The sequence below is a fragment of the Girardinichthys multiradiatus genome, chromosome 1 (genome assembly GCF_021462225.1).
Source record: "Girardinichthys multiradiatus isolate DD_20200921_A chromosome 1, DD_fGirMul_XY1, whole genome shotgun sequence".
In the NCBI taxonomy this organism is placed as follows: domain Eukaryota; kingdom Metazoa; phylum Chordata; class Actinopteri; order Cyprinodontiformes; family Goodeidae; genus Girardinichthys; species Girardinichthys multiradiatus.
In genome coordinates, this window is record NC_061794.1 from 32,574,202 (window position 1) to 32,599,676 (window position 25,475).

At 39.9% G+C, this 25,475-nt stretch overlaps 1 protein-coding gene across 4 annotated transcripts in view; it reads left to right on the forward strand.

The window, feature by feature from the left end:
- plxnd1 (plexin D1) overlaps nucleotides 1-25,475 on the forward strand; it is a 110,221-nt gene that overhangs the window by 72,752 nt on the left and 11,994 nt on the right. Inside the window, exons 19-29 of one of the 4 annotated variants that reach the window (XM_047375433.1) lie at nucleotides 3,504-3,653; nucleotides 9,328-9,442; nucleotides 10,071-10,178; nucleotides 12,179-12,291; nucleotides 13,292-13,402; nucleotides 16,545-16,675; nucleotides 18,892-19,090; nucleotides 19,165-19,311; nucleotides 19,405-19,561; nucleotides 19,916-20,019; nucleotides 24,769-24,832. In XM_047375433.1, coding sequence (XP_047231389.1) covers nucleotides 3,504-3,653; nucleotides 9,328-9,442; nucleotides 10,071-10,178; nucleotides 12,179-12,291; nucleotides 13,292-13,402; nucleotides 16,545-16,675; nucleotides 18,892-19,090; nucleotides 19,165-19,311; nucleotides 19,405-19,561; nucleotides 19,916-20,019; nucleotides 24,769-24,832 — 1,399 coding nt within the window. Of the gene's footprint in view, nucleotides 1-3,500; nucleotides 3,654-9,327; nucleotides 9,443-10,070; nucleotides 10,179-12,178; nucleotides 12,292-13,291; nucleotides 13,403-16,544; nucleotides 16,676-18,891; nucleotides 19,091-19,164; nucleotides 19,312-19,404; nucleotides 19,562-19,915; nucleotides 20,020-24,768; nucleotides 24,833-25,475 lie in introns of all 4 variants that reach the window. The other 3 variants (XM_047375450.1, XM_047375424.1, XM_047375442.1) reach the window with 3 other exon arrangements.

A 25,475-nucleotide genomic window follows, 5' to 3' on the forward strand; every position in this document is an offset into this window, starting at 1 on the left:
TTTATGTGTTGGTGTGTGCTGGGAGGAGGTCGCTGCAGGAATCGCTGTCTTAACCTGCCTACATGGGCGACTTGTCTGTTGTTTCCTGCTTTATTTAGTGAGGTGGATTCCAGTTGTGGTGAACCTGAGGGGTGGGGAGGCTGCTGACAGAATATGTTTGTTTAACAGGGAGCTTGTTAGCTAGTCAGGACCAGAGGTAGGGTTTTGTTGTGCTGTGCATCCTTCTTCACAACATCTATTTAATCAAGCTAGGTTTTCTGTAATAATATTGTGCATTTTATATTGATATATAAAATTTTTACCAAGCATTTAAACACATATATGTGATAGTTTTCTTTGTGTGTGTGTGTGTGTGTGTGTGTGTTGTGACGAAGCACTTTTTGACAAAGATTTAAGAGGTTGTATCCTGTAGGGATCCTCTTGGTGTAACCACTAAAAGGAGACCCTCTAGTGATAAACACACACACACACACACACACACACACACACACACACATACACTTATACCAGGTTAATTGCAGGGACCAAAGCATGCTTCAGTCATGTGATCATTGTGGTTTTATAGAAAGAATAGAAGGTAGATGATAAAATGCATATTTGCTACTTTTGAGTTTAAGCTTTGTTTACATTTGCAAACATTTGGCTCACTTTGGGGATTCACCTTGTTGAAATTTCACAAAGCGTGTATCCTCTTTTATGCAGCTTTACGTTTTCATTTGTGTTCGAGGTGTTTGACTGATAATGGGTCATGAACAAGGACATCAGCAAATCTCCAACAGAATGGGTGCTAAGGAAAGGAATCCCAGCTTTGCTATAGTGCTTTTAAAATCTTTGCTCCAATCCATCTGAAATGCTAAACAATCAGGTGTTGAAAGTTCAAAGGTCAAACTGAAGGCACCTGTCAAGATGATGGAAAAAGACGGTATGTGATGATCCTGTTGGGTTTTCTAACCTAATCTAGACTGACAAGCTTGTGATGCCTAACCAGCTGGGCATTTTTTTGTTTTACAAAATGAAGATGAAGGCAGAGTAGTTAGAGCTCAAAAAGGATGGAAGATGAGACAGTGTTCCTAGTGATTGATGGAGCATTCAGGCCAGTGAACATCTAACCTACTGTCTAGATTCAAGGTTCTCTGCCTACCCTTAATCTGCTGGGCCTCTGGTAGAGAACCTAATTTCGAAAGACGACCACCCACTAAGGAGACGAGCAAAGTGTATATGTAATGAACAAGTAAAGCTGTGAAAATGAGACCCAATAAAAACCTCCCTGCAGGCCTGAAATAACTGTCTGTTGTAGACTTTCCAAGCAGAAATCCATAAGATCCACAGAGACTTTATAAAATTCACAGTAAAGGAATTTTACACCAACTTAATCCCATCACTCCAGATTGTTTTGGGATTTGCAGCAGAATGTAAACGTAAGATGAAGCAGCGACATGGTTGGAATGACTCTAGATGAGGCCCAACATTACAAATTTCCCAAAATGTTTCCCAATTAAAAATGTTACTGAACCTTAACTGGCAGACAAACATCCTTCACTTTCCAAGCCAACAGTGTGTAAAGCCCAAGGCAGCGTGGATGATGTCACCAGCAGTAGGGATAATTTTTTCAGACTGTAGAAAGCTCCCTGTGGACACCCAGAAGACAAAGTGGAACTGTATTAAACGGTTGAGGTCTGCCAATCCACATGACTTGAAGTCACACGTAAAGTGTAAAATCCAAGGAGGGTCCTTTAATTAACATTGCTCCCAGCAGTGAGAGACAGAAATAGGACAGTTAGATGTATTGCCATAGACCTATGTAAAGAAGCTGAGTGTGTTATTCTGGACTATTCAGGGATGACCATCAGTCTGCTTGTTTGGAGAATGCTGAAGCCTAACCTGGACACTTTTGTTTATTTGAAACAATGTATAAGAACATATATATATATATATATATATATATATATATATATATAAGACCTAGCAAATGTATTCCTACACTGAGAAGTTTCTTACACAAACTTCAAAGTATTTTATTGAAGATTCATGTGATAGACCCAACATAAGTTGTGCATAATTGTGAAGTAAAAGGAAAATATATGCTTTTCAAATTTCTGTATGTTCCCATCTAAAAAAGTAAAGGTCTGATGTTCATTTGTTTTCTGCCCCTTCACTCTCACCCTGAAATAAAGTCGGATACAACAATTTTCCTTGAATGGTCACCTAATAAGTAAATAAAGTCTGACTCTCAACCCTACATTCTTTGTAAAACCACCAGCTGCAATATCCTTGGCTTGATCTCAACCAGCTTTATCCATCTAGAGAAAAACATTTTTCTCTCATTCCTGCTTACTTCAAGAACAGTCCACTTGAATGGAGAACATCTGTAATCAGCAGTTTTTAAATTCTCTACTGGATTTAGGTCAGGACTTTGACTGGGCCATTCAAGCACATAAATAGGCTATATTCCAAACCATTTCACTGAAGCTCTGGCTGTATGTTTTCCCATGTTATCATGCTGGAAGGTGAACCCCCACCCTATTGTCAAGTTTTTTGTAGCATTAAACAGGTTTTCCTGCAGGATTGCTCTGTAATTATCTCCATCCATCTTCCTATCAAGGCAAGACAAGTTTATTTATATACCACGATTCATGCACAAGGCAATCTAAAGTGCTTTATATGACATCAAAGAAAAGACAGAAAGACTTAAACAAAGCCCAAACGTTAAAGCATTGCATAAAAGAACAAGATGTTCAAAAACAGATAAATACAGAAACAGATGTTTCAAACAGTTTATTATTAAGATTCTTAGATCAAAAGCTGCTGTATACAAAGTATTTTCAGGCCTGATTTAAAGGAACCAACAGTTCCTGCATATCTAAGTTTTCAGGGAGCTCAGGAATCCATGAAGAGTTATTCTGTCCCCACTATAGAACCCAGAATGACACTGCCACCACCATGTTTCACTGTGGGGGTGGTGTGTTATGGGTGATGTGCATTGTTAGTTTTCCTGCACAAAAAGCATTTTTTATGCAGGCCAGTTTGTTACACTTCGATCTCATGTGACCATAGTACCTTAGCACAAATTAGCTGTGATTGTTCTCCAACAAATCTCTAAGGCCTTCACAGAACGGCTGAATTTATACTGAGGTGAAATCATACCTAGGAGAACTCTATTTATATCTGAATGTGACATCTGAAGGAAACTGGTTCAATTGGATTTTATTTTGAGGAATCACTGTAAAGGGGGCTAAATACAAATGCACACCACACTTTACAGACTTTTTACTTGTTAAATATTTTTCTATAAATGTATCCTTTTCTTTCTGCTTCAGAATCCCAATGAAACACGCAAAGTTTCTAACATGGCAAAATGTAAATAAAAGTTGTAGGAATGAATTCTATTGCAATGTTCTGGATGTGGGTTCTAGCATCTGATAAGGGTCTGTTTAAAGTGGATCCAACTCTTGGCACCGACCAGCTGATGTTTTTTTTTATTATTATTATTTGTTATGCAGCAGAAAGTGCCGAGTGAGCTGGAGCTGGTACCTGAGGAATACTCTGTGATGATTGGCTCCTATCCCTGTAACATCAGCTTCCATAACGACCAGCTGTTCCACTGCACCATCAACGGGCAGCTGAGCTCCAGTGAAAATGAGCTCCCTGTCACTGTAAGTACAACAACCACAACCCTTACCACAGTTTCACACAAACACTCCCTCTATTCGCATCTTGAAAATATTGCTTGACAGACCCTGATAATTTCAGCTCCTCACCCATCTGTCATTCAGAATTTAAGCCAAATATTTAGTCAAAATGAGGACCATCTGTGATGTTAACTGAAACAGATTTGGTGTGTAGGAACCCATGCACTGTAAGTAAGATGTCTGAGCCACTCTAACATGTTTTATGAATGGTTTCGGGTTTCTAACCATGACACTTTAACATTATCCGGGTGTTGAGCCGTCACTTAGTGACACAAAGTAACAACAAAACAGTGACACACTATTTATCAACTGATGTGTCTTTCAGTCTTTGTTACTCTCATTGTTACACAATTATTCGGAGTCAGTGATGATTTCACTTTCCAGTGGGATTTTTTTTATTCCAAGTTACAAAGTAAAAACATAAATCAGTCCTATTTAACTGATTTCTTTCTTTCACATAGTGTGTTGTTGTCCATTCTGGTCTGTTGTGATAGCTTTTCATTAAAAGAGAAGCAACTCATCCATATTTTACTATGAGTAAAACTGGTATTGATTTATGAAATAGACCTGAAACATATGTTCTCAGCTAAGTTGTGCAGCAGTTTCCTCTACGTTCATACAGAAATGGCAATAGGAAACTTTTGGGTACCTGTGACATGCTCAGGTACTGGCCCACCTGTTCTGTCTATCAAGATCACTCAGAATAAACAGGGGTAATTAGCAACTAAATGAATGGAGGGCAAGGGTCAGAGGAGATGTCATAACAGAAATGGGTGGGCTGCCTGTGCATGAGCAACAGTGGGTGTGCGCATTTGACAAGGCTGTAAATATAGCCCTCACATTTGTTTTCTTTTGTGTCGGCAGATCTAAATAAATGCCTATATGCTGTCCTCAGGCAAAGTTTGTGGCCATTAGTGTTTTTTTCTTCTCTTACTTTCAGAGGCAGATCTATTTTTGCATGCCTGTGTTGTGCTTGGCTCTGAAGTGCTGCAGCAGTAGACGTGATGAAGCAATGTTTTTCTACCCCAAGCGAAACAGGAACATGGAACAATGGCATTTTCTCCTCCATTACACCGGGTCACAGCGGTGCAGTCTCTGGAAAAGAAGGCTACTCCGTGTAAATAAGCCCCTGAACTCAAAGGGGGATGAAGGAATGTTGAAAGGAGGGACCCCAATGAGCTTGTTTCCCCCACAGAGTTGTGTGTAAGAAGGATTTGGTTTGAGGATTGGAGGGTTTTTGATCTGAGTCTCTTTTTATGAAGTATGTTGGGATTGCAGATGAGGAGGGAACGATGTGAGCTGGGACCACAGAGGACCCTGCTGACTAATCAAAAGGCAGAAGTGAAAGTTCACTTCTTGCCACATCTGGGTTAGTTTGAACTGGGTGACTCTTCCAGCTCAGAGAGAGAACATTTTTCAAAACCTACAGCGTAATTTCTTTTTTGCATGTGTGCACCTGTCTATTACAAATGGATGGGCTTGTCTGTGTATGTGCCAACACCTGCGCCCCTACTGGGAAATGTTTAAGTATGTTATTTAGAAAAAATGTTTGTCCTTATTTTTGGGCAACTAAATATAAACTAACACTGTGGAATAAAGGTTTAGAGTGGAAACAAGACCAAAGATAAGCCCTGTGGATCAACTTTAGATATATTTTTCCACTATTTCAAACATCATCTTGGTAAAGATTTCTTTATTTTGTCATCTTCTTTGGCCAAACTATATAAAACTGTAGTAATTACTTTTGAACAGGAGGTAAGGGTGAAATTATTAAAATAATACTTGTAAAGTATATATCTGGTTAAAATATTTTCTCTGATAGAACAAACTGAGAATGAAGCAGAGGAAATGAGGACTAGAATAAAAGTAAACAGTAACTAAAGCTAACCTATAAAAGGAGGGACTGGAGAATAAAGATAAATTAGAGGAAACAGAGCTAAGAGGGACAATGAATGTAAAGGGGACAAAAACTGAGTAATTAACAACTAAAAGAGGAAAACTAATGACGAGAGGAGAGCACACCAGGAGGCAAAAGGAAATCAGAACTGTCAGAACACAGAAAGCAATAAACATGAATACAAACCCTCAAACAAGAAACATCTAGCAAAACAAAACACAAAACCACAAACAAAGTCCAAAATGTCACATCTTGACAATTCTCTGACTGTAGTTTATTATTTTCTGTTGCTTGTGTCTAAGTTGGGGTCACCTTACATAGTATAGAAAATTTAAATAAATCTCAACGAGTAAAATTGACAATGGTCTATATGTGCTTCTAAGCACAAACAATTAGCAGGATGTTGTTGTGGTGGCCTCAAGGGCAAAAATCTCTTGATTCAACTTTGAGCTTTGCTTCTTGCTCCATCCATCTTCTCCACAACTCTGCACAGTTTGCCTGCCCCTGCTAAACAACTGCATTCCCACAGCATTATGCTGCCACTACTGTGTTTCACATAGTGGATGAAACATAGCAGTAAATGTTCTATTTTGGTCTCATCTGACTACAGCAGTTTCTTCCAGATGTATGCTGTTCCACCTGCAAACATTATCTAGGACTTAGTTTGGTTTTGTATTAACAGTCTTCCCACCACTCTTCCAGAAAGGTCAGATTTGTGAAGTGTGTGACTAATAGTTGTCATGTCTATAGATTCTCCTACCTAAGCTAAGAGTCTTTGCAGCTCTCAGTTTTTTACACTCAAGTTTGCCAGCAACCCTGCATTACTGAGTATACATTTCACACATGGAGGGACTTTATTTAATACTTAGATTACTGAAAGCAGTTGATTGCACTGAACCTTGTTTAGGGGTATCAAAGTAAAAGAGGTTTAATACAAATACGTAACACTCTTTTCTGATTTTTGCTTGAAGGACATTTTGAAAACTATGTAATATGTTTCCATCCACTTCCTAATTATGCAGCACCTTGTGTTGATTTAACAGTTAAAATACCAACAAAATAAAGGTTGCAGCTGTAATGTGTGAAAAAGTAAAAAGTTCAAGGGGTGTGAATAATTTTACACAGCAGTGTAGATTAGAAAAGTTGTCTTTCACAATCTGTTACAAAATAATTACTTAGTGGGTTTGCAATTGGCTTTTAGAGGCTCCATTCTGAAACTAAAAGGGGCAAAGGTTTCAGCAAAGCCTGGGAGTAACGAGACTGAAAAAGACAAGAGCTTAAAGGGCTTGTTCATGACTTAAGATTAACTGAGAAGCTGCATAAAGCAGAAGGAAAAAAAGTATTTTCATGATATGTGAATCGGAACGTGCTATTCTGGTGCAGTCCTGGGATAAAAATATATTAAATGAGTCCTTTAATGTTGTTCCTCCTCATACTTGCCCTGTCTTCCTGAGCTTTCTCTCTCCATCTTTGTATCTGTCTTTCAAATACTCTTTACTACCTGTATGTTATGGAGTATAAATTTAAAGGAAGAAGAAAAACAGTTATCATACCTCAAGCACATACTCAGCGACAGTAGCTAAAATTACTCAGCTTGAGAGGTTTATTCCTGTATTTAATTTTACTTAGTCTACTGCAGCTGTATTTACTGCTGCTAACATCAGCTGCTCGTTTTAAGCCCATCTAAGGGGCTCCTGCATTGCTTTTAACACTTATTTGCAGCTTTGGAGTTAGCTTTTGTTGATTCCTAATAAACTGCACACAAAAAAATATTTAAATACGTGAATACCTCTATGTTTTTATGATGCTGACATAAAGAAGGGATTCCTAATATCAAAGAATGGAATTTTATTTTAGGAGTGGAAAAGCCTTTATGTTATAGCAATTTATTGGCCAAGTTATTGTAAATTTTAATTAATTTCAATATGTGAGGATTTTAACCTGTGAAATGAAGTTGAAAAGTCTTCTACAGGCTGTAAATATTACGTATTTTTATCCTTTTGATTTTGAACTTTGCTGAGCAACCTGGACAGAAATGTTAGAGAGAAATCTTGATTCATTTCAGAGGGAATACGTTGCTGAGTTTCTTGCTCAGAAAGCAGGTCACGTGCATTTTGGACTTGGGTGATAGGGATATAAACATACTAAGAAGATGTGAATCTGTTGGATTCGATGACTAAAGACAAATTCCTCATCATATGCAGCCAAGTCAGAGATTAAACTCTAGACGGAGAAAGGATGGGCTTAATGTAACATTGTTACATGTTAGATCTGAATGTTTTATTTTCACTGACGTTATGCTTAGAACAATGGTTCCACCCTGATGACACATTTTAAGACAGAAACACATCAGTTATACTTGTTTAGTTTGTTGTCCTTTCTCTCAGAAAAAGAAGAGAATACACTTTATCTGTAACTAAATAATTACTTTTTTTCTGGTTCCGAGATGGAAAAAGAAACAGAAAGTCAAAACTGAACACTGAAATAGTCAGAAAAGAAAGTCCCAAACAACTTCAAAGCATATTTAACCACCAGCACTTTTTACCAGTTCTCTGTCATTAGGCATGGATCGGAAGGAGAATGAGAAGTTGTGATAATATTGGGTAAAAATACCACATTATCTTGACTTGAAACAGAAATGTATAACATAATCTAATAGTTTTTTTTTATTTACAACAGAAAAGCAATAATTATTCATACTGCTGTTAAAATATTGAAACATTTTGATTATTACAGTTATAATAATGTTATCTATGACATATATTACTGTCATTTTGATTTTGATACATAGTTTTAAGCCAAGATATATAATATTTATCCACTAAATCTTGTTCTTTTTACCTATACATGGTAATTGTTTTGTTTTTCTGCTGCAGCTTAATTTGTCAGACTACCTATTGGGTGTGCCACCCTGCAGTCGACTGCTTTACAAACATGTTGCTTATAGCTTGTAAACCGTAGTTCTAAAACAGTGTACCTTTATAAGAGTGATGGGTGGTACTCCTTTATCTTTCACACCATAACTGTGTGTGTTTTGCTAAACCAAAAATATTTCCAAATGGCCAACTTGGGAAATTTGTCATTCATTTGTATTTTTTATAAGTTTAGAGACAAGCCCTGGAGTCTTCTTTCTGCCACCTGACCAGCAGTGGCAGCAACGCATGGGGGAAGGGCAGCACTGCGTTATGCTCCATATACCAAGACAAAATTAACTTTAAAAGGATGAGTGGTAACCATATGAGTGGTATGATGGCACATTTTTAAAACCGGAACTGTTTATAACCCTGGCACACCTCTGTCATCCATTTTAATTCCCGATAGTTTTTTGCACTGTGTCTCGCTTTTCAATATTGCAGTTTTCTTTTGAAGCAATCAATGTACATGAACAATCCATCTTTATTGCTGTTTGTGGTAACTTTAAATGATAGATTAGCTTGTTATTGGTTATTTGCTCTGTATTTTCCTCATTAGTAGTTGATGCGAACATTTCCTCTGAACACAGCCCAATTACCACCAGTGGTGCTGGGGTTAGAAAATTTGCTCACATTTGTTATTTAATTACATTTTAATTATTTTTAATTAAATGTAACTGCTATTTCTGCTAAAACAATCAAAATTCAATCAAATTACAACCAGTGGTGTTTGAAATTACCACTGTAAGATAAATTCAGAACAAAAGGGAAGTCTGATTTTTAGTAAGCGTGACTCAGTTTCATGTGGCACTTTTCTTTCTTTTTCTAGGTGCAAGTGGGGAACTTCCGCCACATGATTACCAAAGTGCAGCTCGGTGGCAGCGAGTTGGCCATCGTGGTGTCCATTGTGGTGTGCTGTGTGTTGCTGCTGCTGTGTACAGTAGGTAGGTCCAGCATACACACATACACACACACACACACACACACACACACACATACACACACACACACGTGCTTGCTGGCGGATGATGGATGTATGCCTGCTGCAGCAATACATGCTCCAGATGTGGACTGAGATAAAAGGAATTCTAGGCTTGTAGTTTCCTGCACTTGCTTCATCCCTCTTTGGTATCCAGCACACAAAGACTCTAGTATTCCTCTTTCTGTCTTCATGTGTGTGTGTGTGTGTGTGTGTGTGTGTGTGTGTGTGTGTGTGTGTGCTGTTCTCTGTAATCAGAGACTGAGATGGTCTGTGGGGCAGGTGTACAGGTGAAAATTAGTGCTAGCGAGTATTTTCACACCATTTCCCATTTTGGATCATATATTCACAAAACCCCCCTCCGTTTCCTGCCAGACATTTTAGGTGCGATGCTACTGATTACAATGTGTGCTTGAATTTTGTTCAGCCATTAGACGATATGGATAATGTTTCATTTAGGATTATAATTAATTAAAAAAACTGTGACACAGAAGCTTTTCTGAAAATTGTCGATAAAAATATTTCAGGACCGTTTTAACCTCTTATTGTGTGAAGTGGTGTTTGTTTTTCTCACTCTTTGCTGTCCATTGCAGCTCTTGTAGTGTACTGCACAAAGAGTCGGAGGGCTGAACGCTACTGGCAGAAAACTCTTCTCCAAATGGAGGAGATGGAGTCCCAGATCAGAGAGGAGATCCGAAAAGGTGGGGTTAAAAGAGAAATACTGACTTAAAAGACACGGTATTTGTCTGTTTTTTATATGTTCTTGTGTTTGCGTGCAAAAAAGGCACATGCTTTGGAGGCTGTCTCATCTGAAGTGGGAAGGAGAGACAAAAGTTGACAGATTTGTGCCTAGTAAGCATGACTCATAAAACGCAGAGCATGACAAATGATCAGTCACACACAGACTCACCGTTTGGCAACATTGTCTGTCCAGCATCTATACGAAGAAGTCCTCTGTGTGTATATATGTTTATGTGTGTGTCTGAGCATTAGAGTAGACCCAAATGATGGCCACTTCATGTCTGAGCACCTAGATTTATGGACCAAAGATGTGGGGGGTGGATAGAGAAAGAGAAATGGAGGGAGGAAGCAATAGGAATGAGGATGAGGGTCACGAGCCGGGGGAAGAAGCGAAGGCGTGAGAGGGAGAGAAGGAGGAGAGGCGAGGTTATTTAGTCAGAGGACACAGATAGATTTGTGGACGAGTTCATGGTGAGTGCGCACAAAACGAAGAACCTTTCTGCTGAGAGGAAAGTAGTCCTTTTAAAAAAGGAGGGGTAAAAGACAACAGGAAACTGGTGGTGCAAACATTGCTCTAAAACGAAGAGTTTGTGTGAAAACAGAAGCACAGGGATGGTTTTGCATTTGGCCTTCTCCATCTAATCTGGACTAAATGATGTGATCTGGTTTAGAGGATAAATAACTTAAAGGAGTAATATACCATACATCCAGTGCCTTGCAAGTGTTTAGATCCTCTAGAACTTTAAAGTAACTTTTTGTCCAAGAAGCAAGACTCTCTGTATTGTATAAAATAAAACTGTATATCACCTGAAAGCACTATTTCCACAGTGAAAGAATGATGGTGGCAACATCATGCTGTGGGGAATCTTCTCTTTAGCAGAGATAGGGAATGAGGTCATTGAACATAATTATAGTGTATGCGCAACAACAGAATAGTTCAGATCCAACCATATTCATCTGTTAGAAAGATCTAGTTGAAGTCCAAACCTAAATTCAATTCAGAACTTGTGGCAGGACTTGGAAAACTGATGTTCATAGATGTTCTCCTTCCTATCTACCTGAGCCTGGGGTATTTTATAAGGAAAAATGGGCGAAGAATTTTAGTTTCTAGATGTGCAAAGCTTGTAGAGACATAGCCCAAAAGACTTGTAGCTGTAATCGCAGTACAAAGTTTTGACTATACTGATATTAAATTACACATTACAGAGGTAATGTCTGGAGGCAATTGGCTGCCCTTTATTTTGTTTAGGGATATGGAAATAAAAGATGGTAAAAATGCACAGCATTCTTTGAAAACAATGCTCCCTTTTCCTACCAGTTGACAATTATGCACTATTTAGTGGTGGTCTGTCACATAAAATCCCAATAAAATGCATTAAATGCATAAAGGTTTGTAGCTGTATTAAACTTCCATACTTTTGTAAGGCACTGTAAAATCTCTCTGGTCTGTTGTTTTATTCTTTCTCAATAGACAGACCCCAAAGATATTGCCATTTTAACCCAAATATGTCTATCCTCTTGTGAAATGAAGCACTTTGCCATAAAAAATCTCCAGCCTCTCATTAGAGAAGAACATTATCCTCTGCTGAAACATAGCAGGGCTGCAGTATTAGCATGTAGGGAGGAGTCTGTGCCTGGACATGCTGATGCTGTTTCTGCATGTGAACCTCAGCCTGCACATGTTTTGGATAAAAGCCCAAGACTGAATTTGGCTGGTGTGATTGGCATTTGGTAAATATTTGCCTCCTTACTGAGATGGGCTGCACAGTCTGGCAAAGAAACAGGGAAAAAGATCACAGGATTAAAGTTGTCTATGTTTAATATTCATCAAGGATATGACCCTAGACAGTAATCATAGCATTAGAACCCAAACACATTTTATGTATGTTGCTTCACAAAAAACATGTATGTGATGATCCAGACAAGATGTTTCATTGTTCCTTGCGTTTTGTCCTTGCAGGCTTTGCAGAGCTGCAAACAGACATGACAGATCTGACCAAGGAGCTGAATCGCAGCCAGGGCATCCCCTTCTTGGAGTACAAACAGTTTGTCACACGCACTTTCTTCCCCAAGGTGAGAAATGTTTTTTTTAGCCTGTTATCTAAGTCCGCCTGGCAGACTGACACTGCCATTTTTCTCACTGGGGGTTTTCATATTTGTATTACTCCCTGCCTTCCTCTTTCTTTTAAACATTTCCTACTGCTGGTAATATCCAGGATACAAATTCACCTTGGAACTTTTAAAAACAAGGTAAATGTAGAGCGAAGTTGGCTCAGTTTGGCACCCTGCAGAAGAGTTAATGTTTTCCCAATAGGTAAGCATTTTTCCTGATGTGAGATCCACCACAAAGGTTCACTGTGGGTATATTTTTAGGTGGTTTTTTTTTCACAAATAGAGAGAGGCACAACTCAGGGGGCTTCGTCTTCTAACCACATTCATGAACTTTCAAGGAGACAGAACAATGATGGGCAGTGAGACAAGCAAATTTTCCCTCAATTTATACTACCTCCTCAGCTCACACACCCACAGTGTTTTGCAACTATAGATGATATTGCACAATTTCAGCTATACTAGTTGTAGAGTGGACACTGGATGCCAATTTTCTGTTTAGAAATGTGTTAGAATTTGGTTGCTGCAATCCTGCCATCATCTCTCCAAAGTTTTTCCACAAAGGCAGTCAACAATGTCAACACTTCATGCCCCTTTGTTTTTTGTTCCACAAGAGCTTCTGGCTGTCTGAGATTACACACACAAAACAGTGTTAGACACAGTCAGAACACAGGCCAAATGTAGCTGTCCTGAAATGACAGACTGAGCTGAAAAGGCTGCCTTTTAGCTCTGTTTCACTCTTGTCTCAAAAAGCCTTCTCTGTTGCTAACGTGGTTTCACCATGCCATGTTTCTTTCACACGATTATTTAAGAACCTCTCTCTTTTTTTAAATTCTGGATGGCAATCCAAACACCAACAGCCAAAGCCCAGCTCATTTTTTTCCCCTCCCAGTCCCTCTTCCCTGTGTTTATGAATACAAAACACTTTGTTTTACAGTTTGCTGTGTGTTTATGTGTGTTTCAGATGTGTTCAGATTATGAGAAGAGCCTGGTCCAGCCCACCTATGAGAATGATTCTCTTGGCCCCCGAGCGCTGCCAGAGACCCACCCGCTGCTGCAGGACTGGCAGGTGAAGGTCTGCTTTTGACATTCTTAGGCCTTGTCACAAACTAATGGGGATATTTTCAAGAGAGCTTTGTAAAGATGGTCTCCAAAGTGGAGACTTCTAAAATCTCAGTTGGGGGTGTTTCTGTATGGACTGGATACCCAGAGATCATTTGAAAAAATGAGGTAGTGATCAACTTTACTTGTATCACTTTCTGTGATAGAAACAACAACAGTGTGGTTGTATGGTCTTTCTCACATCTACACTGCTTTGTCTTGACTCTGTTTTCATAAAATTTTAAATCTGACCCAAAGAAGCCACATACTGAAAAGAAAGGATAACTTGTGTTCAAGAAAAAAACACACCATGATTGTTTTGGTTGAGTGTTTAGCTTTGCACTGCTTTAGCTATGCTCTATTTTTGCATGTTTATAAAAAAAATGTTTGATGAGAATCCCAGAGACTATTAATACAGAGGAACAGAGAACAAAAATATGCATTTAAAAAATATCTGGAGCAGTGAAGCTGGGGTTTCAGTTCTCTGGATCTCTGCATCTTCACCCTCAGTCTTATTAAGGATTCAAATACCCTTTCTCCACCGCGGTTCGGAGCCCATTCCAGTTCCCGAACATGGTTTTGAACCAATGTTGCTTGTTTCTACCAAAAAAAGAGGGTACAAACTATGGTTCAACTTGGGCACAGACAACTTTTTTTTCTGCGTGAATCGTGATGTCACCTGTGAGTGGGTCAAAGCTGGAGATGATAGAAACAAGTGTGGTGGCATTTTATCATTTTACCTTTTCTCCGTGTAGGTTATCATGCTCCCCCATCTTGCTACTATGCTTTTCTTTTTGCAATGTGTAATGCTCGCTGCTGATGATGCATACCTGGTTTCTAAAACTGGTGGAAACACGAGTCGGTTCTCAACAAAACACCAAAGTTCGAAGGCACCCGAACTGATCCAGTTCAAGAGTTCTTTCGGTGAAAACACACTTACAATGATCTTAACACTGATTAGCACTAAAGAAAACCGTATTGTGCTTTGTGGGTTTGTCATAATGTGGATATAAAGAGTGTTTGTGTGTGGTCACGTGTTCTTGAGGGACAATGTGTGTTATTTGATGGTTTCTAGCTAGTGACATATTAAAAACAAGCTGATGGCAGGTTGTTGCATCTTTCCCTTCCACCTCTGGCACAAATCCATCTTCAGTTAGTTGTGTAGAGCCTGATTTAAGAGGACGTGGGCCCCCGGGCTACTGCCAGTAAAGGTGCCTTACCCACAAGTGTCCTTTACACATGCAAAATACAATAAATTGATAGTCAGGTAGTCCTACACATCAACTTTGAGTTTTAAATGATTTTTGCACTTGCCATTTCCTTGAAAACAGAGAATTATTTCTACAAGGCTCAATGTCACTTCATGTCTTTGGCAATGTGTGCCGCCATTGCTAATGCATTGCTGTTTTGTCCCCTCCTACTTCCACTTAATACCCTTAAACAAACCATGTTCCCATGCTCTAAACCATTGCATATCAGTTTGTTTTGCTTCATAGTTTTAATGCGTTATGGAGATTAATAGCCATAAAAATGCTCAGATCTAATGTATAACTAATTTTAACCTTATTATCTGAGAACTTTACATTACAATGTATTTCAATAAATTTGATCATTTGGGCCAGTTGCCTCTAATGAAATAGGACAGATTAAACTTAAACTAAAATGACTCTGAGTGACCTCCTACTGGTAGATAATATTTGTTGGATCAAATAATCACATTTTTTCACAGACTGTGACTAGAATATAAAACGTTAGTCGGTTATCAAAGTAGGTACAAAAAGTTGGTCTGGCAGGTATAAACAGATTTATGGTTTGTATGAAATGCCCCATGGTAGATGGATCCAAAAACATCAACATGGAAAATTAACAACTGAACCATCAATAAGGAATCAAGTCTACTATAAATCAACTAATTTGTACTGAAAAATTAGAGCTAAAGAAAATTAAATATAAACTTGACCTACAGAGCAGTTATCAATGCAAAAGTGACAATCATTAAAAGAGCCGGCCAGCTGAAGTAGCAATAAGAGCAACGAGTCTCTGGAGATGAAACGTCAAAATTAAGGGCTGTGTGTCTCTACAGTATGAAGTGGTGGAGAAGCCCAAATCTAAATGTGACAGTATTCTTGCCAGGTCTGTATGTGGGGATAAAATGCAGTCACTGAAATACACCAAAAACAATAAAGGAAGGATGGAGCATACCCTTAAAGCTTGGGGTCAAGGGTTAGGTTATTGGTGGAGCTACGGCATTTTTAAATAGATGTGTATTGGTTATCTATACAATGATAAAGCAAACTAAAACAGCTCACCCAATATTGGCCTATAACTTATATGTAAAATACTGTATTTACAAAAGATCCATTTATTAAAAAACAACCAAAAAATATTTTGCGGCTCCCTAAACGTCCCAGGCTGCTGCCTCTGAAAGTCCTTTCTAAAGCCCAACCCAGGTTGTGTGTCTGGTTTCATAGGGCCAGAAAGTAGTTACAAAGGGAGAAGGTGTGCACTTTCATACATGGGTGTTAACGTGTGCTAAATGTGAAAGCACACGTATGTGTGTGAAGCGTCTAACGAGGGAAAGTAAAGATTGTGGCGCTGGTTTTGGGTCGGCAGCCAAGGGAGCCTGTCTAAGGGTGATGAAGTGCCTTGGATCCACATTGTCTTCGCAGGAAGTGTTTTCCAGGTCACAGCGAATAAATCTTAGAGGCGGGCATTTATCTTAATGGACACCCCTGCTCTCCTTCTGTCAGGCTGCAAACCATACCATATGGCTGCGGTCCAGAGGGAAGACTTCATCACAATGCTGCTTAGTCGCACCCATTGATAGACCACACTCGTTAAGTCGACTCCGCACATTTAGCGACAATAAAACACTGTAAAGGACTGGAGTGGGGAGTACGGCTACTGTGGAGAAAACTTAAAGGGTGGAGGAGGTAGTTGAAGGAACAGAGGAAAGAGGATATAATAGAAAGATGAGGTGTTCACTAGATGGGTCACAAGAGACGAGAGTTGGTGAAGATGATAAGTGACGGCACAGCAAGTGTGTAATCCAGTTAGGGTGAAATCATGCAGGGAAGTAAATGTTTCACCCAGCTTCTGTCATCTTCTGTCACCAGGCCAACAACACAACACAACCTAATGTGGAGGAGGGCATCACTCTGTTCTCCACTCTGCTCAATAACAAGCACTTCCTGATCACTTTCGTCCACGCCTTGGAGCAGCAGAAGGATTTTGCTGTGCGAGATAGGTAACTGCAACATTTACTGCTTCTTTGCCGTGCAGTCTTTCGTTGTAATAGTGGTGCTATACAGTGCTCTCCACACATAAGCTGCATAAAAGCCTAAAAATGAATCTTGAATTGCAGGAGCATAATCTCTCACTAACAATTTGAAAAAAAAAATAACTGATCTTGATTTGAGTACATTTAATCGGTTGTAAAAGAAATCCCACTTTAAGAAATATTCATTTGTGATAAAATCACCAGTGCAACACTTTTTTTTATATTATTCTAGTTGATCAGAGTATTTAGAAACGTTTAGTTACAATCACACAACTTCCTGTTTCCCTAGGGTAAAAATATGAAACAAAGAGTCATTTCTCTTAGCCACTCTTCAAGAGGGGAAAGACATCACTATCTTGCCATTGTGCACTGATAGCAAGATGGTAAGGAAGGTAAAACAAATCTCCCAAAGTTCACTGTTGGTGAAGAAACACTTCAGATATGTCTGGCGTAAAAGAAAGGATGAATACATGGAAGAGCAGCTCATAGCCACTGTTAGGTACGGGGGAAGATTTGTGACTTTGTGGGACTGTTTGTCTTCCAAAGACTCTGGCAACCTCGTTAGAGAGCATTATGCACTCTGAAATAGCATGGGAATTTAAATAAAATTAGCATCATCAATTGTGCCACCTGTGATTTTGTCAAAAACAGATGCTTCCTTTTTTAATGCTCTCTAATTAAAGGTAATTAAAGGGTTTTTCTACATATTACAGTGTCAGATTATGCTGTTTTAATAAGATATTACTTTAAGTCTTTTTACATGTCTTTTATGACCAGTGCCAATAAGTTTGGACAGCATTATAGGTTGAACAATTCTGAAATGTTAATAATATTCCTGCCTTTAAATGTCTGGTTAAAAGTTTAGCTACATTTTGCACTGTTGGATAGTAGAAGCAGAGAATAATGAATGACTTAGCCTTTTGTTTTGAGTTGACCTTTGCAAAGTGGGTACTTATTAGAGCTCAGCCACCACAGACACTTTCAGGCAAACACTAACAGAAATAGCTGTCTGGGGATTCAAACACAATAAGGGAGATTCAGGTGTACCAGCAGCAAAGTGAAAGGCAAACCCAGATTAAAAGAAATGTGCAACTCGGTGGGGTGATTTTACAAATGCATAAAATGTACGTTTGAGCATAAAACAATTACTATTTATCTATAGTTAGAGAAAAAAGAGAAATTAAGCGTTTGTGGCCCTAATTATGCCCCCTAATGTTTATCTAATTTATCTGAGACTCAGAAAAATGTATCCAAGTACATACTGTGGATAATTGCATTTATAGACCGAAAATGGTGGGAGTTCTTCATTCTGATGCATTTAATTAATATAAAAAAATATACTTTTCTGCATTTAACCTGTTGATTACTAATCAGAGCCAAATCATTGACAAATTGATTGATTGGTGCATCTTTAATTACCAAAACAGCTCAAGTGAAGGGCTAAAAAGCCAGATGATAATGTAAGGTGTTTAATAATCGCCCAGTTTCACGATTAGTGGAGAATTTTACCATTTTCAGACTACTGTTTTGGTTTTCTAACCAACACCGGTTTTGTTTATTCCCTCTGCTAACTCCTGCTGAATACCAGCCGATGCTCTGTACTTCTCCAACAAATCATTTATGAGAAGACGTGAAAAGGTGGTACCAGGCTGGTGTTGTGTTTTTTATTTTTGCTGCGCACACACAGACACGCACACACACACACACGTACACACACACACACACGCGCACATGCACATACACACACACACCCACAAACCCACACATAAACAGGTCAAGTTTGATATTGAGGTAAACTCAATGCTTATTTGAGGTTTCCCAACATTAAGCAGTCACTGTGATTCAGAGAGACATCTCAGAGGCAAAACCGCATCCCTGACCCTGCACAGCGTCAGCACTTACTGACTGATGAAGCCTCTTCCTTCTGGATTAAAGGGGCTTTGTTAGGAAAATCCCCTCCCTGCACCTCTGGACTCTGACTCAGACACTCCCTGCTTTAGATCAGACCTTTATTTGGCTCTGCAGTCGCAGGTGGACTGGGCTGGACTAAATCTTATTTTGGTTCACGTGATATATTATTTTTAAATCTCCACTGACCACACATTGATGGAGTGTGTTTACACAGCCATGTTTTTCTTTTTCTTTTTTTTTTTTTTTGCTTATGCTACCCCCCACTCCCTCAGATGCAGCCTGGCATCCTTGCTCACCATCGCCCTCCATGGCAAACTTGAATATTATACCAGCATCATGAAAGACCTGCTGGTTGATCTGATCGACGCTTCAGCTTCCAAGAACCCCAAACTGATGCTGCGGCGCACCGAGTCCGTTGTAGAGAAGATGCTGACCAACTGGATGTCCATCTGCATGTACAGCTACCTGAAGGTTAGGATGAAGAGTAACGCCGAGAGGTGGTTTGATTCAAAGGGAAGCTTATTGACTCTGTTCTCATTTCACAGGAAACAGTGGGCGAGCCTTTTTTCCTGCTTCTTTGTGCAATCAAGCAGCAGATCAACAAGGGCTCCATAGATGTCCTCACGGGGAAGGCCCGCTACACTCTCAATGAGGAGTGGCTGCTCCGTGAAAACATTGAGGCCAAGCCACAGGTCAAAACTTTACACACTTGCTGCTCATTTTTCTCCAACCAAAATACTCTCAGTTAAAGTGACACACTTTTTGCTTCTTTTGTTTGTCTGCAGAACATCAACGTGTCCTTCCAGGGCTGCGGCATGGACTCGCTGTCAGTCAGGGTCATGCATACTGACACAATCTGCCAAGTTAAAGAAAAAATCATTGAATCCTTTTATAAAAACCTGCCTTTCTCTCAGTGGCCTCGAGCGGAAGATGTGGACCTAGGTAGGAACACATTTCCTCTGATTATTTCCATCCTTTTCCTTCCTCGAGCCCTCCAAGATATAGTAATCTCCTTTGCAAAAAGGTCAATTCTTCTCATGAAGCCCAACTAACCTGAGGCTGCAATATAATAAATGACAGAATGCATTGAGGAGAGTGTACAGTCATAATCACAAAGAGTTATTGCTTTCAGAGGCTGCAGAGCCTGTAGAGCTGATTTGATTAATGGCCTAAGAATATTTCCACAGGTCATGACACACAGCTGGAGCACGGCTGCTGTTTGTCTCTACTCGTTTTCAAATTTAACAATGAAATTGTCTCAGTCCTCTGACTTCTTCATCCTTCTCTTCCTTTCAGAGTGGTTTAACTCTGGGAGCAACAGCAAGCTCCTGCAGGATCTTGACAACACCTCTGTGATGGAGGATGGTCGAAAGAAACTCAACACAGTCTTCCATTACCAGGTGAGTGTTTGTGTGTGTGTGAGCATGGCTGCTGAGGCGGGTCATGTTATATTAGTGGGGTGTTATTTTGAGAATTCACTGTAAATGGTATTGTTGTCCTTCATTTGGTGTGTTTGCAGCACTGTTTGCTGACCTTTTTGCGGTTGTCAGTTAAGTATACAGTTTTGCACAAAAGTTTACGAACACTCGTCATCAGAATGAATGTTAATTATGTGCCTTTAATGAAACGATTGAACAACATACAACATCATTAAAATGAGAATATGGTGTAAGTTTAAAATGATTGTGGATTTTCTCTAATTTACACAGGATCAATAATATTATATGCACACGCACCACTGATATTTAGATAAAGGTCCCTTACCCCACACTGTGTAGCCAATCACAAGGTCCTGTCTTAACATCACACTTTATTTCAGAAATGCCAGGACTCATTTAAACTGGTTGGTTTCCTGCTCGTTTTAGGCATAGTCCATACATTTCCAATACAACTGAAGAGGGTGTGGTTCCAGAGGCCTAATGTTAGCCTGCTTTATCCAGTTCAAAAGCAGTTTGATGTGTGTTTGAGCTCATTATGCTGTTGGAACACCCAACTGCTTTCAAACATCTAATTGTTTTCTTCAGGTGAAGTTGAAAAATTTGGGAACAGTCCTCCTTCATTACTCCACCCACTTTGTACCACTGGCAGTGAAGCAGACCCTCAACATAATGCTGCCACCACCATGCTTGATAGTTTGTACTGTGTTCTTAGGTTAGAAAGCCTCATCTTAACTTCAAACACTTTTTCTGCCACTTCTCCAGAGGGCATTTGGATTGTCTTTGTGGGCAGCTGCAAATTTTTGGCAAGCTTGAAGGTGTCTATTTTGGAGCAGGAGCTTCTTTCTCAGTCCATGTTGATGTTACACTCACTTCACTGTTGACAGTGATTGGTTTTCAAGCTTCTCCCAGTTTATGATTGAGTTGAGCCTTGGTGGTTTTTGGGTTGTTCTTGGCCACCCTAACCACTTTCCTTTCATCTAGAGTAACCACTTGGGTCAGATGGTTGAAATTGAAATCCCCCTGCTGGAAATACAATGAACTTAAAAATAGCCAATAAAAATTAACACTAAAGCTTCCTGTTGTCAAATAGTGAGTCAGAATTATACCAGAAGCATTTGCCTATTTCCTTATAAGCCTCGGTATTATTTTTACATTAGGAACTTGTAAATTACCTCTACATCACACCAAAACATTATAAAGTCAAGGTTAAACATTGCATTGTTTGTGCAACGTGTATAAAAGTCACAACAGAAGGTGAAAGTGCTTATAGATCTTGTGAAAGTTCATGTTTAAAGGTCATTATAACAAGCAGACTAACGTAAACAGAGTGCGGCATTTCTCACTTCCAAGCACATACCTGGTCTATGTGCTATGTACTTTACCATAACTGGCTTTAAGAGAGAGGAAAGTGTTACGACTTGTTCAATCTGGAAGTCACGTGGGCTAATTTTACAGTTCAACAGAAAAAGGTCAAAACACACTCAGCACATGCTGTATGTAAATCATTCCTCAAAGTGAAGGTCAATCCTTGAACTAAAATGGCTACAAGCACTAATTGCTAATCCCTTTGGATCAGTATGTGTTTCATGTTGTTGACAATAACATGCTCGCATGCATTTACATATTAACAATCAATAAAACTAGAAATTAAAGTTTGCAGTGGGAGAAATTTATAGTTGCTTTAGTGTCTTTAAGTACTAATGTTGCTTTCCATTTACCTCCAACTTTAGAACCCAGATATCAAAATAAAGTGACGCCCTGAGTTATGGTGTCTCAGCTACAACTCAAAAAACTAGTCAAATTTGTTATTTGTTTTGCTTTATGGACAGATATATCTAAATTTGTTTTTTAAGCTAAGAAAAATCTCTTCTTCTGCAACTATAAACATTTCCTCTAAAAGATGCTGTACAGAACTGCATGTGTGATTGTTTTAATTTGAATCAAATCAGAATCAGAATCAGAATCAGAAAAGCTTTATTGCCAAGTACGTTTTTGGACATACAAGGAATTTGTTTTGGCGTAGTCGGTGCAATACAATACAAATTAAACAGTATAAACATATCTACAATATAATATAAATATATGTGCACAGTTTTAAGTGAGTGAGAGTAAAAGTAGAGCAGTATAAGATGCAAGAGCAATACAACAGTGCAGGTGATCATTGTGCAAGTAAAGCAGGAGTCCATGCTGAGCGTTAATGTAACGCATAGAGTTACAGGTTACAGGTGTCCTGTCAGCAAAAAAAAAAGGGGGGGGGGGAGAGTGTCAGGGAGGTTTCCGGGCTTTGTTAACCAGGCTGGTGGCAGATGGGAAAAAACTGTTCTTGTGGCGTGAGGTTTTGGTCCGGATGGACCGCAGCCTCCTGCCAGAGGGGAGAGTCTCAAAGAGTCTGTGACCGGGGTGGGAGGGATCAGCCAGAATCTTCCCTGCCCGCTTCAGGGTCCTGGAGGTGTACAGTTCCTGGAGCGACAGTAGACTGCAGCCAATCACCTTCTCAGCAGACCGAATGACACGCTGCAGCCTGCCCTTATCCTTGGCTGTAGCAGCGGCGTACCAGATGGTGATGGAGGAGGTGAGGATGGACTCAATGATGGCTGTGTAGAAGTGCACCATCATAGTCTTTGGCAGGTTGAATTTCTTCAGCTGCCGCAGGAAGAACATCCTCTGCTGGGCTTTCTTGATGAGGGAGCTGATGTTTGGCTCCCACTTGAGATCCTGGGAGATGATGGTTCCCAGGAAGCGGAAAGATTCCACAGTGTCAATTGTGGAGTCACAGAGGGTGATGGGGGTAGGTGGGGCTGGGTTCTGCCTGAAGTCCACAACCATCTCCACTGTCTTTAGAGCATTGAGCTCAAGGTTGTTCTGGCTGCACCAGTCCAACAGATGGTCCACCTCCCATCTGTACGCGGACTCATCACCATCAGAGATGAGTCCGGTCAGGGTGGTGTCGTCCGCAAACTTCAGAAGCTTGACAGACTGGTGACTGGAGGTGCAGATGTTGGTGTACAGGGAGAAGAGCAGAGGAGAGAGAACACAGCCTTGGGGGGGAACCAGTGCTGATGGTCAGGGAGTCAGAGACGTGCTTCCCCAGCCTCACGCGCTGCTTCCTGTCAGACAGGAAGTCAGTGATCCACCTGCAGGTGGAGTCGGGCACACTCAGCTGGGAGAGCTTCTCCTGGAGCAGAATCATCAAACCATCAAATGTGAAAATTAACACGTTTACTGCAACAATTTCCTAATTTATAATGGTTGACATTAATGGTTAACAGACAATAATATACTACAAATGTCTGCTTTGCTCAACGTGTTTACTGTATTTTTTATGTGTATAAACTAATCATTTGATAAAGATGTAACTGTATGTAATACGTTATTCTTTGAATTTAACTCACTTTTCTACACCTACTGAGAATTGTGATGCACTCTTTATATAAAGAGGATTCCTCATATGTGGCAAAATCTAATATGCTCTTCAAATATTGTATTATACATTTTATAATCATATATTAATGCTATACTTAAATATTAATGAATGAAAAGAGATGCACCAACCAGATTTGTGTTACCTATTTCCAATCTCCAGTTTCTGTTAGGTTTCAACATCCCAATTCAGATTTTCTGCAGATTACATTTGGAAATCTGTCTTAACTATGAGATTTCTGAAGGGTTGGCCAAATCCAGCCTGTTTCATGACCGACAAGGTTAGAAAGCTGAAACGGTTGAAATAGAGCAACTACCCTGTAATAAATGTAGTCTTCATGTTACCTGCTAAATGTTTTGCTGTCTCTCGTTCTCTAGTAGCCTGTAAGAACAGTAGACATGTACAAAAATACAATTTCCTTACATCTCTGTGGTTCCTCTGATGTCATTTTCAACACCTCACTGACAGTAAAATTAGCTAAATTTGATTGATCCTCACTCAGTAACCAAGTCCACATTGAAGATTGTTGCCACCTAATTCATATATGGGAAAAATAAGATATATTTGAGTTTCCAATGTGCAATCACTTATTACAGTAGGGCAGATCAAGCTGAAAATTGGCCCGTTCTGGTCACCACCGGATTTCTTGGCACATTTTTATGAAAAACTTAAGCTAACTGCAAGCATTCAAAATTGTTGGCTGTTTAAGTGCAACACGTGAATACAAATAATAATAATAATAATATTCTTACTGTGTCTGCCATTATTACTTGTATTAGACATTTTCCAAACTTACAAAGCAAACTGCTCCTAAATTAGGCCCATTGCAAAAAGGAAGACCTTCATTGTTTTATGTGTATTAATGTCTGCAGTGATTTGTGCATTATTAAACACACCGTGCCTCTCGACCTTTGAACTGCTTCCTGTGTTTTTGGTTAGTGTTGTATTGAGCTTTATTGTGCGGTTGGGACGGATCTGTGAGACCAACGAGCCGGAGCTTGTACTAACAGCTTGGGTTCACTGGCGAAGCTGTTCAATCCATTTCACTGCAGGTTGACTTTAATGAGCCGAGCCTGGCGCTTGCAAAACCAGCCACCGCTCTAGGTGCATGCAAGACCAACACACATACACAAACAGTTCCACCTCTGAGCAACACATTGCCCTCCAGGGCATGCTTAATGACACTGTTTTGGTGCACCCAAGCTCACCCCTGACCTCATGCCCTCTGGTCTCTCTCGCCTTTTTTCACCCCTAATCCTTCTTCTCCACCTTATTCCCCGCTTTTCTAGGTCCCAGAGGGAGCATCGCTGGCCATGAGCATGAAAGACAAGAAAGAAAAAACCCTGGAGAGAGGTATGTAACCTTCAAACACGCCCACTCTCTGTCACTTTGTTATGCACACTCGCCCAGACATGGAGAGGTACACTCACACACTCGATCACTTGGAAACAGCACATGCTTAGGTGATCACGAGAACATGATCTGCTCATGTAAACATACGTGAAACCAAGCAGTCGCCCCCTCCCCTCATCCATGAAAAGGCTGATATCTAAATACCCCCCCGTCTAATAACTCACAACAGAAACTCTAACAACAGTGGCTCATTGAAAGCGTTTTTTTCCCTCCATGCTGTGGATGTAATCCATTAGCAGCTGTCAGCTTGTCGGGAAAAATGTGACACAATTTGGCCCGTTGTCCAGCATTCACCAAGCTTCCCCTGTTGACAGATGAGTTTACCTTCAGGCGTTAATGGGCTCCTGCGCTTGTTGTCCAGGGTCCACCTTACATAATCAGCTCCAGACCAGAGCCCGGTTCCCTTTAAGTTCTGCCCATCAAAGGTGCTTCTCTCCATTCACACGGTGCCAAAAATGGGCTCAAGTGCATCAAACCTGGCTTCTGCTTCAAAGCATCAAGGGGGTGCTATGAGCTTGTAGTGCTCCCTGGCTAATCTGAAACACTGTCCTGGCTGTCTATGATCAGTGCTGGAGGTCTGGAC